The sequence below is a fragment of the Panthera onca genome, chromosome E1 (assembly GCF_046562875.1).
Source record: "Panthera onca isolate mPanOnc1 chromosome E1, mPanOnc1 haplotype 2, whole genome shotgun sequence".
Taxonomy (NCBI): Eukaryota; Metazoa; Chordata; class Mammalia; order Carnivora; family Felidae; genus Panthera; species Panthera onca.
The window spans coordinates 2,732,483-2,746,065 of NC_138352.1; the positions used below are offsets into that span (position 1 = coordinate 2,732,483).

The window sequence follows — 13,583 nt, forward strand, 5'->3', positions numbered from 1 at the left end:
TGCATGGGGGAGGGGAAGAGAGAGAGGGAGAGAGAGAGAGAATCCCAGGCAGGCTCCATACCCAGTGCCGAGCCCGAAGCAGGGCTCCATCTGAGCCGAAATCAAGTTGGATGCTTAACTGACTGAGCCATCCAGGTGCCCCACATGTGGGTTATATTTTATTTTATTTTATTTTATTTTATTTTATTTTATTTTTTTAATGTTTATTTATTTTTGAGACAGAGAGAGACAGAGCATGAGTGGGGGAGAGTCAGAGAGAGAGGGAGACACAGAATCTGAAGCAGGCTCCAGGCTCTGAGCTGTCAGCACAGAGCCCGACGCGGGGCTCAAACTCACGGACCGTGAGATCATGACCTGAGCCGAAGTCGGATGCTCAACCAACTGAGCCACCCAGGCGCCCCTGGGTTATATTTTAAAAGTTTGCTTTTAGATGGATGGTTTGTAACTCACAACTTATTTCCCCATAGAAATAATTTTTTAAAAACAAACAAACAAAAAAGTAAGTTTTTAAGGGTTGTCAAAAATCTGTACTAGTTAATGAAAGCCTATTTAATTCATTATATAAAATGTTACATGTCTGCATTAGGAAGAGAAAATGATGCTAATTAAGACTGATGCGGGAAGGAGGTGATGATGTAGATTTTAGGGCACCCTCTCACATGGGCTTGAGAGATTGAGGGTACTTTGACTAATTTTGCCTCAGGCATGTGTTACTTTTCTAGTGGGAGAAAAAGAGCAGTGAACACACTTCACAGTCAAATAGAATTGGATTTGAGTCTCAATTTTCTCATTACTTGTGTGACATTTCTGAACTTCATGTGTAAAATGGGGCTAGTAATATCTATTTCAGAGGATGATTGTGGGAACCAAAATAAGCATTGTATGGTTTCTGGCACATGGTAAGCACTTAGTAAATGGTAGCTATTGTTTTTACCATGAGCCATGGTTAGAATAACTTCTGACTTACAAATAGAATGAAGAAAGTAGGAAGAGAGAAAGAATTTATTTTAAAAAGTGTGGACCAGGGGCTCTAGGGTGCATGCAGGAAGAGGGGCTAAGAAGCCGAGATAAAGACCTGAGCCCTTAAAGCCACAGCACCTGAGAATCTTGACAAGAGAAGGCAGGAGAAGTTGGTGGAAGACAAGTTGTCCAAGATGACTGATATTTTAAGTGTGGTCACTGGAAGAAATAGAATTCCCTCCCTCCCTCCCTCCCTCCTTCCCTCCCTCCCTCCCTTCCTTCCTACCTACCTACCTACCTACCTACCTACCTACCTACTTACTTACCTACTTACCTAGCAAACTCTACCCCCAGTGTGGGGGGATTGAACTCACAACCCCAAGATGACGAGTCACATGTTCCACCAACTCAGCCATCCAGGCAGGCACCCCAGTGTTTCATTTCTTAAGTTTCTAAGATACTAGTTTGAAAATATAACGAATTTTGTATTCATTGAGGTATAGTAGATGGAATTAATACAGTCAAGGATATCCTCTGATTTGGAACTAATAAAATGCCTTCCCCCTTTGTTCTTTATATCTTTTTCTTTTTGCTGACCACTTTGCAGTTTGTTATCTTTGCTTATTTTGCTTTATAAAGTTTTACCTCTAAGCTGTTACGTTGTAGAAAATAATAAAAGTTAAGCATTTTCTTGAACTAACTTGGAAACATTAAGGCAATTTCACATAGTGAAAATTTTCAAGGACAAGAAAAATAAATATAAAAGAGACCATTATAAAATGTATTTTCTGATGAGAGATTTTGAAATACTATAAACAGAAAAACTTAAAAGCTAGGTTTAGGCAAGCCAGGTGACGTTTGGCTGACTTTTTTTTTTTTTTTTTTTTTTTTGGGGGTCCATTACTGAAATGAGCTGACCTGTTGTGCTGATTTCTAGTTCTTTGGTATTTTCCCTACTCGTAAAATTGAGGTCATTCAGTATCTTGACGCTTTTGTTAAGTTCTTAAGTTTTTATTGCATGACTGTGCTTGTTTCATTGTGACTGTGTACAGGACCTCAAAAGAATTTTGGAGAAATGAAAGCAGGATGTAAATAGTGTGTTTGTTTCCTGCTTCTGTCTTAGTGCTAGTTAGTGTTTTTGATTATTACAGCAGATGTTTGTCAGCAAAAAAAAAATTGAGGGGAAAAGATTTATTTATGTGAAATCACAGTTTTATAAAAGATTCTCAAATAATAAAAATGTAAAAATGTCAGTTTCTTACTTGTATCTGTTCTGGCATATTGTGTGGATAACATTCAGAGACACTGAGAGCAAGAGAACTTCTTTGTTAAATTGGGGACAGACAGTGTTACATCCTGGCTGATTTTACCCCCAGCCTCAGCCAATTCACTATTTGATCTTCCTTATTCTAGAATTAGGAGAAAACCTTTCAGATTTAAGTTGGCCAAATGCGGTTGGGAATTGGGCGGTTGAATTAGATCTGAGCCTTATCATATTTCCGTATACTTTTGATAACAGTATAAATGATACCATAATATAATTTGGTTTCTGCACACACAAAGAAATGTAGTGATGGTATGAAACTAGAATTTGAATAGAAAATATCTTCAACACTTCTTCCATGTGATTGGCTGTTCATTGTTTAAGCAAGTTTTTGTCCTGAAATTAATGCTGGCAACATACATTTCTTTTCCATAAAGTTACATATTTGGACCATGCTGGACTGTGTTCTACTGAAATGAATAGGTGTTATGTTAATAATAGGTAAAGAATCCCATCTGAAAATATGTTTGGAAACGGTGCATGCTTTTTTTTTCCCTTAGAGATTCACAGTGCACCTCAGTAATTAAAGGCTCAGTGTCTGTCAAACTGATTTGATCCTGGAACTTAATTATATTAGTGCTTTACTCCTTGGAACTTAAAATCAAGTTACACAGCAGACATTTGCTTTTCTACTTCATCGTTCAGGATCAAATTAAAAATTCTACTTTAATTAATTCAGTTTGAACTGGGGGAAAATTCCCACATTTTTAAAAAATATTTTTATGATATGTAAAGCATTCAAACCTTTTATATTTGCAGACCATGAATGAATTTTTTTCCCTCTAGTAGTCATATGGCAGTTCTGCAAACTGTTAGGAAATAGGTGTAACTTTAATAATTTTGCTGTTTTCAATTCTTTTCCCTTGTTGGTGAGGTTCAGGTTCAACAAGAGACACTGTATGCACTAAGAAATTTTGGGTTAAAGATGTGCCTCGTCTTGCTTTCTCTTTTTTTATAATGTTTATTTTTGAGAGAGAGAGAGAGAGAATGAGAATGAGAATGAGTGGGGGAGGGGTAGAGCGAGAGGGAGACAGAATCCAAAGCAGGCTCCAGGCTCCCAGCTGTCAGCACGGAGTCAGACATGGGGCTTGAACCCACAAATTTTTGACGTCATGACCTGAGCCAAAGTCGGACGCTTAACTGACTGAACCACTCAGACACCCTAAGAGTTGTGCCTTTTAAAAATGTGTGGCAAAAGATATCTACAAAAGAACAAAATTAGTGAGTTGCCCTTTGCTTAGGAAACAAACTGTATTCATTATACACTTTACGCCACAGCTTTGGTTAATGAAAAAAAAATTTTTTTAATGTTTCTTTTTGAGAGAGAGCGAGTGAGCATGAGCGAAGGAGTGGCAGAGGGACAGAGGATCTGAAGTGGACTCTTTGTGACAGCAGCGGGCCAGATATGGGACATGAACCATGAGACCATGAGACCATGAGGTCATGAGATCATGACCTGAGCTCAAGTCTGAGTATCTGGAAGTTACACGTTGAAAATTATTTCTTATGTGTTTGATTTGAAAGCTTGATAGTATCCATTACTTTGAGTTTAGCAGTGTATGTTAACATTAACATCAAAATTTAGTGTGACTTAATTATCTCCAAATTCCAGGGTTGTTGGTAAATTAAGGGTATATAAAATATTTGATATTATGTGATCAGAAAAGTACTAGAAAAATAGATTTAAAAAATAATGCCTTTGTCACTAAAAAATACAATTGAATGGAAGCATGTAAATAGTGAGGCATTCCTATGCTGTTATTTCGCTGTTTTAACTTTTTAGTATCCTCTTTAAGAGGTGGAAAATTGGGATCGACAGTATGGGTAAACTAAGAGATGTTCATCTTGCTTCCATGTTGGCAGTTTTGGGGACGGGAATGATACTGAAATGAGTAGCCGAAATGGTGGTTTAGGATTACTTTCAGATTTGTAATTTTATTGTTAATTTGGGCAGTCCAGACTTGTAAAGGCGCCGACCAAAATGCTTCGTCAGGAAGAGCGTGGTGTGTCCGATTTCGGAACTGAGGCTCGTTTCATCTCCTTCTCTTCAACTCCTAGATAGATGGAGCTGTTGTAAATATGTTCCACACGTAGCATGCGTGTATCGTGTGCTGGTGCTGTGTCCACCCTTCTGCCAGGCACGCACAACACTGGATGTTTGTTCCTCCTTACCTTTTTTTAAATCTGCTCTCTGGGTTCTGTTAAGGATACTTTCCCAGTCTGCCATATTATATTCTTCATCAAACAAACCAACCCTTTGGACGCTTCGTTAGACTGGCAACCGTGTGGCCGAACGCCGAGGCCACCGCTGTCCTCAGTCACAGGGCCAGGGAGGTTGGGAAGCATATCTTGTGTCCGACTAGTTATTCCGACCTTGAACTCTGTGGAAGGAAGTAGCAGCTCTTCCCTTAACGTTATCTTAAAGAAATTAGGTGCATTCTGATGACCTTTAATTTGTTTCTTGTGAATTTCCCTTAAAATATGTTTATAGCTTCTGCCTACCACATCTCCGGGTAACATTTATAGGTTTACAATTTCTGTCAGATTTGACAGATTGGAGATTCGTTATTCTAAGAGTTGGTTAATAAACTCTCCCTGTATGGTTTTGTGAGTATTGATCCTAACCTATTCACTTCCAGTCTTTCCGGAGTGTATTTCATTCCAGCCTATTCGAGGTTGAAGAGAAGTGCGTACCGGGGACGAGGTGGCTCAGCTGCCCTGAGTAGCATACGTGTGTGGTTTAGATGTTAGCAGGTGCTAACATGTGCTGGGGGAAGGCGGGGGGATGAGGCCCAGTGGTAGTCAGATCCCCACGGGGACCTCCCCGCCCTCCTCCATTGAACAGCGACTCTGCAGACCTGCCAACTGTAAATTAGGTGGGAATTTGAATAGGCTTAATCAGCTGCTCATTGTAAGAGAGGATTGGAAGCAGACGCTTGTCTCAAGTTCAGATGAAGCAGGGAAAGAGAAGTGGTTTTGGCAAAATATGTCCTCGGTAGCCACTGGCCACGGTTCATTTTTGATGTCTGAGTTAATGACTGAGATCAGTAATTTGCAGACTTTCTGGTGTTGGCACACATGGATTTTTTTTTTTTAAGTTTTCTTTTTGCTGTTCCCCCAGCTCTCCCTTCTGTACTGTGGTTTCTTGTTTCTTTGTTTTATCTTATTAAAAAAAAATTTTTTTTTAATGTTTATTTTTGAGAGAGAGAGACAGACAGAGTGTGAGAAGGGGAAGGGGAGAGAGAGAGAGACACACACAGAATCTGAAGCAGGCTCCAGGCTCTGAGCCACCAGCACAGAGCCTGACGCGGGGGTTGGAACTCACAAAACCTGAGCCAAAGTCAGATGCCCAACCGACTGAGCCACCCAGGCACCCGTTTTATTTTTTTTAATATTTATTTATTTTGAGAGAGAGAGCGAGCGAACAGGGGAAGGGCAGAAATAGAGGGAGAGAGAGAGAATCCCAAGCAGGCTCCACACTGTCAGTGCAGAGCCTGATGTGGGGCTTGAACTCACATGAGCTGTGAGGTCATGACCTGAGCCAAAATCAAGAGTCAGACGCTTAACCAGCTGAGCCATTTTGGCGCCCCTTAACAATTCTATACTTTGCTCAGTTGTTCATCATGATACATGCACTCATAATCCCTTTCACCTATATAACTCATCCGCCCCCCCCCCCCCCACTCCCCTCCAGAAACCATTCGTTTATTCTTTGTGTTTGAGTCAGAGTTTTTCTGTTTTAATTAATTTTTTTTTTAATGTTTATTTATTTTTGAGAGGAGAGAGAGAGAGAGAGAGAGAGAGAGAGAGAGAGAGAGAGAGAGAGACACACACAGCATCCGAGGCAGGCTCCTGGTTCTAAGCTGTTAGCACAGAGCCCAACTCAGGGCTCAAACTCACAGGCCGTGAGATCATGTGCTGAAGTCGGACACTTAACCGACTGAGCCACCCAGGCGCCCCTAGCTTTTTAATTTAAATCCAAGTTAGTTAGCGTATAGTGTAATAATGATTTCAGGAATAGAATTTAGTGATGCATCACTTACGTGTAACAGCCCGTGCGCCTCCCAACAAGTGCCTTCCTTAACGTCTGCCCTCCATTTAGCCCATCCCCACAACGTAGCCCCCCCCCCCGCCCCCCGTTTAAGTTTATTTATTTTGAGAGAGAGTGGAGAAGGGGCAGAAAGAGGGAGACAGAGAATCCCAAGTAGGCTCCCCTCTGTCAGGGTGGAGCCTGACATGAGACTTGAACCCACAAACCATGAGATCATGACCTACGCTGAAATCAAGAGTTGGACACTGAACCGACTAAGCCACCCAGATGCCCCTCCTGTACTGTGTTTACAGTCATTTAAAGAAACCACAGTGGAATAAAATTTAAAGTGTTTGGAAATTGTTTGGAAATTGTGCTACCTGCTGAAGACACTAATTTTAACAATTTCATAAAACCAGGGTGGCAGTCATGGCACTATATAGACGAGAAAAACAAATACTGTTTCTCATACCACTTTTCCCAGAATGACTTTCTGTATAATTTGCTTTGCACATTAAATAGGTGAACAAAAATCTTTTTAAATGGAAAGCTCTATTGTTTCAGGTTTTTACTATCCCAGTTACATAAATATTGGTTGGGAAGAATTAGTGACTGTTTGTTTATTTTTATTTTATTTTTTAATTTTTTTTTTTAACGTTTATTTATTTTTGAGACAGAGAGAGACAGAGCATGAACGGGGGAGGGTCAGAGAGAGGGAGACACAGAATCTGAAACAGGCTCCAGGCTCTGAGCTGTCAGCACAGAGCCCGACGTGGGGCTCGAACTCACGGACCGCGAGATCATGACCTGAGCCGAAGTCGGCCGCTTAACCGACTGAGCCACCCAGGCGCCCCTTGTTTATTTTTATTTTAAAGGGAGAGTGAGAGTGCACGAGCAGGGGAGAAGGGTAGAGAGAGAGGAAGGGAATGCACAAGCAGACTCCATGCTCAGCACCGAGCCCGTCATGGGGCTCGATCCCACAACCCTGGGACCATGACCTGAGCCAGGTTCAAGAGTCAGGCGCTCAACTGACTGAGCATCCAGATGCCCCAATTAGTGACTTTTTAAAGAATGTGAACATAATATTGATCTAGGCATAGTCTGATTGAATTTCTTATTTAAATAAAACTATGAAATATAACTCTCCTACTTCCAAAGAAGAGACATCCTTTTATTATATATTACAGAGATTCTTTGATATTATGTAGACATTTTTTTTCCATTTTCATTTCTTTTCATGTTTATTTTTGAGAGAGAGAGAGACCGAGTGTGAGTGGGGGTGGGGCAGAGAGTGAGGGAGACACAGAATCCGGAGCAGGCTCCAGGCTCTGAGCTGTCAGCACAGAGCCCAATGCAGGGTTCGAACTCACGAGGTGTGAGATCATGACCTGAGCCAAAGTTGGACGCTTAACCGACTCAGCCACCCAGGCGCCCCTAGTTTTTTTGTATTTTTAAAGAGTTGGTTATTTGGTTTGTCACTATACTATTGCTGTTTCTCTTGACTTTTGAATTAAGAGAAAAAATTATGTACATCCTTGTTATTTTGATAATGTTTGTCATCTGACTTTCAGTGATGTTATAATCTGCTTTAGAAATGTTGGAGTGTGTGTAATTTAAATATTTTTTGTAGTTATGATTTAATGAATGAAAAGGCACGGCCCAATTTAGGACGATTGAGGCAGAAAATCTTGTTACTTTACTTTATGAAACTTATCCTTTCGAAGCTATTGCAAAGCCAGTCCATCCTTGCCTAATCCAGAGTATTATAAGAATGCAGACCAGCCTTATACCTTGATGAGTATAGGCGTATTTGTTTCTCCATTGGAGAAATAGTAGAACTGGCATGTAAAAATACCTTTTCAAGGAGCAAAGGCTAGAAATTAGGGCCTTTCCTTTTTTAATTTTTTGAAACGTTTACATTAGGGCCTTTGCATTTGAATCTTTAATAAGACATTAGGATAAACTATTTTCTAGTATTGAGAATGTCTTTTGGGTGACTATACTTAGGTGTTTATAATTTATATGTAACATTTAAATGTAGGCAAATCTCTCACTAAGCATTACATGGCAATTATGCATTGTTCTCTCATTGTAAAGATAGTACAGGGTAACTTATTTTTGTACTTTGGACACTTAACTCATCTCTGTTTAAACTTTTTATTATTTCTTCCCCAAATTGTAACCTGAGTTGTGAAGCCATCTTTTCAATTACATTACATGAAAACTGGATATCAGCCTAATGAGTCAGTCAAGCAACTCCCCCCCCCCCCCCGCCTTGGTTAAGTTTCATATTTATAGGTCTATGTATGTTCCACCCAATAGAAAAGTAGTATGTCCTGCAAATAGAGCAAGCCTACCCAGCACTCAGAATTCATGTTCTGGGGGCGCCTGGGTGGCTCAGTTGGTTGAGTGACCGACTTTGGCTCAGGTCATGATCTTCGCGGTTCGTGAGTTCGAGCCCCACGTCGGACTCTGTGTTGACAGCTCAGAGCCTGGAGCCTGCTTCAGATTCTGTGTCACCCCTCTCTCTCTCTGCTCCTCCCCCACTCATGCTCTGTCTCTCTCTGTCTCAGAAATAAATAAACATTAAAAAAAATTAAAAAAAAAATAAAAAGAATTCATGTTCCGATATATTTCACCCTGTGCTGGTACTGTCCTACCTTTTTTTTTTTCAGAGATGTCAGAACTTGAACAGTCATTCATTTTGACATTGTGCCCTACTTACAGTATAATTTAACTGAGACTGAACTGTATTTTTCTGATAGGGCATTTGAATGGCACATTGTATCACATTTCAACGAGGAATTAGCAGTGTTTTTACATGAGTATTTTCTAAAAGATTTTTGTTTGTCATAAATTGACTTTCAGAGAGTTTCACTGTGCTTTACCACATACGAAAAGATTAACCTTTCATAGTGTTCTGATCGTCTTTTTTCTATAATGGGCAGGTATTGTTAGTAGGAGGAGAAAAGTGTTTATCATCCAATAGGTTTTATCTTATGAGGAATTTATTGTATTTTCTTCTTGCAGTTCAGATTTCTTTGGACTAAAGAGTTAAGTTCTAAATGTTAATCTGCATTTTAAAATGTTAATAGCTATTTCTGGTATGTCTTAGCCTGGTGTTAAAAAGGAGGCATTTTTTTTTTTTTTTTCTTTTACAGGGGTTCCTATTTATGTTCTTTTGTTAACCTAGACAACACATTTCTGATATGGGAAAAATTCTTTGTTAGATGGGTTTTTGGATTGTTTTTAAGAATTGATAGCTCAAGCATATAAAATGCTCCTACCAAAATGTGTAATGTATTTGAGAATTTTAATGTTGTGTTCTTTATAAATGTGTTTTTTGTTTCCATTTAGATCTTGAATACCTGATGCATGCAAAACAACAGCTAGTAACCACAGCTAAGCGTTGGGATTCTTCTTCTAAGACTATTATAGATTTTGAACCTAATGAAACTACTGATTTGGAGAAGAGCCTTCTTATCAGATACCAAATTCCTCTCTCTGCTGACCAGCTGTTTACCCAGTCGGTTTTAGACAAATCATTGACCAAGACCAACTATCAGTCACGGCTGCATGACCTTCTTTATATTGAGGAGATAGCCCAGTATAAAGAAGTCAGCAAGTAAGTTACTTTAGGAATACTTTTTTTTTTTTAATGGTATTTTTCATTTTTAAATGAAAATGGAGGTTTGCCAAAGTGAAGACAGGTAGTAAAGATTGTTATTCAGTAGCTGTCTTTCTGTGCCGTGTCCTGTTCATCTCGGCATCCCTAGTGTTTAGTATATATTTCATTTGCATAAGACTCTGCCACGTACTAGGTGTGTAAACATGTGGTCCCTGCTGTACCGGAGGTTTCTGTTAATGGTAGTCAGAGCGAGCATTCAGTAAATATTGGTTGAATAAATGTACAGAAACTGAAAGAGACTGCTACATATCTTGGAATGCAATTTTAAGAATGAAATGATTTAAATCTTCAGGGAAACTATTTGATAATAATGAAATACCTCTATAGCCACTTATAAAAGCTTTAACATATTTTGCATTTTATCCATATGCCACAAGTTAAGTCCAAGCATAAATCCCAAAGCTTATTTGAATCATTATAGGAAAAGTAATCCCAGAAATTAAAGTTTGAATGAAGGCAGATATTAATGAAATGGTTGGTATGTTTGGTAGTAGCATTCCACTTTTTAGATGAAATGGGAACAAGCTTTAAACAGTGAACCACAGTTATGATACATGAGTATATTTTTGTAAGCAGTTTTCCCTTTGAATATAGCCTAACCAATCTATTTTTTTTCCGGGCTGCCTTATTGGTACCTTAACATTAATTATTAATAGATACTGAACCCTTACTAAGGTATATATTTAGAAAAGGAAAAGTAATAACTTAAAGATACCTTGTGTTACTCTATTTATAGATTAAATATGATCTGACTTTTGGAACAGATCTAATTTCAAATTACATGCATGTAAAATTTACAAAGTCAGAGTGTATTTTTTGTTACTCTTAAGACTTTAAATCATGGCTGGGGTGCCTGGGTGGCTCAGTTGATTAAGCATCCAACTCTTGATATTGGCTCAGGGTGTGATCTCACGGTTCCTGGGATCAAGCCTTGCATGATTGGGCTTCATATGGAGCATGGAACCTGCTTGGGATTCCCTCTCTACCTCTCTCTCTGTCTTCCCCTCCCCCAATAAATAAATAAACATAAAAGAAAAAAAGACTTTAAATCATGGCCATTGATGGGCTCTTACAAGACTTTTTTTCTTCTTTTTTTTAATCTTTATTTATTTTTGAGAAAGCAGGTATGAGTGGGGGATGGCAGAGAGATAGGGAGACAGAGGATCCCAAGCAGGCTCTGCACTGTCAGCACAGACCTCGATGCGGGGGTCGAACTGATGAAACATGAAATCATGACCTGAGCTGAAATCAAGAGTAGGTTGTTTAATCAACTGGGCCACCCAGGTGTCCCTCTTACAAGACTTTCACTGACTATCTGTATACAGTTCTAATGAAATAGTCACTTATTAAATAACAAGGACAGTGGCTTGTAACATATATATTCACATTATTACTATGCATATATGTTATTTACATGGTCATAGATTCCTTTTCCTTAGTAAAGAACACTTTGATAAAATCATAAAGTTTGGGATGGAATAGCTTATTTTTTATTAAAAGAATTTTTTTAACATTTATTCATTTTTGAGAGATAGAGCATGAGCAGGGGAGGGGCAGAGAAGGAGGGGAAGATACTGAATCCGAAGCAGGTGCCAGGCTCTGAGCTGTCAGCACAGAGCCCTGCCCAGTATGGGGCTTGAACCCACAAATTATGAGATCATGATCTGAGCTGAAGTCAGACTCTCAACTGACTGAGCCCAGGCCCCTGTTAATTTTATTTTAGAGAGAGAGAGAGAATGCGCGAATGAGGGAGAGGGGCACAGGGAGAAAGAGAGAGAATCTCAAGCAGGTTCCACACTCAGCGTGGAGCCTGATGTGGGGCTTGATCCCATGACCCTGGGATCACCACCCGAGTGGAAATCAAGAGTCAGTTGCTCAACCGACTGAGCCACCCAGGTGCCCCGGGATGAAGTAGAGTTTAGAAGCTTACCAGAATCTTAAGAGACTATTTTGGAGTACCATAATAGAAATTCAGAAAAAATTATTTGTTTAATATTCAGGTTTAAAAATCATTCCATATACATTATCTCAGAACTTATAACTAAAGACCAATAAACTTGTGGATTATTACACTAAAAATAATTTTTTTTAAATGGAAATTTGATTAGATGAAAGAATAAACCCTACAAAATTGTGGAGGTCAGATTCTGATCAAGAAACTAAGTGGATGAAAGTTCACTCTGAGAGCACCTTGCAAAGGCTTCTAAAACCCATAGAAGAGAGGCTTGAAAATATCTGCAACATGAAGTGAACACTGGTGGCAAACTAAGTTGGTATATTTCTGGAGGAAAGTTACTTATTTGGCAGTTTGTTTTTATTTTATTTTATTATTATTATTTTTTAATTTTAATATGAAGTTTATTGTCAGATTGATTTTCATACAACACCCAGTGCTCATCCCAAAAGGTGCCCTCCTCAATGCCCATCACCCACCCTCTCCTCCCTCCCACCCCCCATCAACCCTCAGTTTTTAAGAGTCTCTTATGTTTTGGCTCCCTCCCTCTCTAACCTTTTTTTTTTTTTTCCTTCCCCTCCCCCATGGGTTTCTGTTAAGTATCTCAGGATCCACATAAGAGTGAAACCATATGGTATCTGTCTTTCTCTCTATGACTTATTTCACTTAGCATAACACTCTCCAGTTCCATCCACGTTGCTATAAAAGGCCCTATTTCATTCTTTCTCATTGCCACGTAGTACTCCATTGTGTATGTAAACCACAATTTCTTTATCCATTCATCAGTTGATGGACATTTAGGCTCTTTCCATAATTTGGCTATTGTTGAGAGTGCTGCTATAAACATTGGGGTACAAGTGCCCCTATGCATCAGCACTCCTGTATCCCTTGGATAAATTCCTAGCAGTGCTGTTGCTGGGTCATAGGGTAGATCTGTTTTTTGGCAGTTTGTTTTAAAGGTCTTTAAAAGGTTTGATCCTTTTGGTGTAGTAATTATGAGGAATCATCCTGAAGAAAGAATAGGAGATTCTTAAATTAAAGATGCTTGTAAACAAATGTCTTTCAAGAGTAGTGAAGAGCATGTTAAGTAAATTAATAGCCATATGATCTGAAACTGCAGTAGTTCTCCCTTGTCCGCGGTTCACTTTCTGAGGTTTCACTTACTGTGGTCAGCTGTGGTCCAGTTGATGATCCTGCTTGAGATACATCATCAGGTCAGCGATAGCCTAATGCTACGACACTATGCTTATGTCACCTCACTTCATTTCACTTCACCTCACTCACTTCATGTCATCACCTAGGCCTCTGATCATCTCACATCATCACAAGAAGCATGAGTGCAGTACAATCAGATATTTTGAGGGAGATACCCCATGCACATAGCTTTTATTACAGTATATTGTTATAACTGTTACATTATTAGCTATTGTTAATCTTTTACTACGTGAACATATAAAATTTTATCATAGGTGTGTATGTGTAGGGAAAAACAGAGTGTGTGTAGGGTTTGGCACTATTCATGGCTTCGAGCAGTTGCTAGGGGGCTTGGGACATATGTGCTGGAGATAAGGGGGGGACTACTGTATTGAAATTATGTTCTCGAAGAATTTTTGAATCAGTAAATATG

The 13,583-nt window shown here is 39.2% G+C and overlaps 1 protein-coding gene across 8 annotated transcripts in view; it reads left to right on the top strand.

Annotated features, from left to right (window-relative positions):
- Nucleotides 1-13,583, top strand: part of HELZ (helicase with zinc finger) — a 161,937-nt gene that overhangs the window by 50,717 nt on the left and 97,637 nt on the right. For all 8 annotated transcript variants that reach the window (XM_078438253.2, XM_078438258.2, XM_078438255.2 and 5 more), the window contains one exon: nucleotides 9,672-9,939. In XM_078438253.2, coding sequence (XP_078294379.1) covers nucleotides 9,672-9,939 — 268 coding nt within the window. The remainder of the gene's footprint in view (nucleotides 1-9,671; nucleotides 9,940-13,583) is intronic.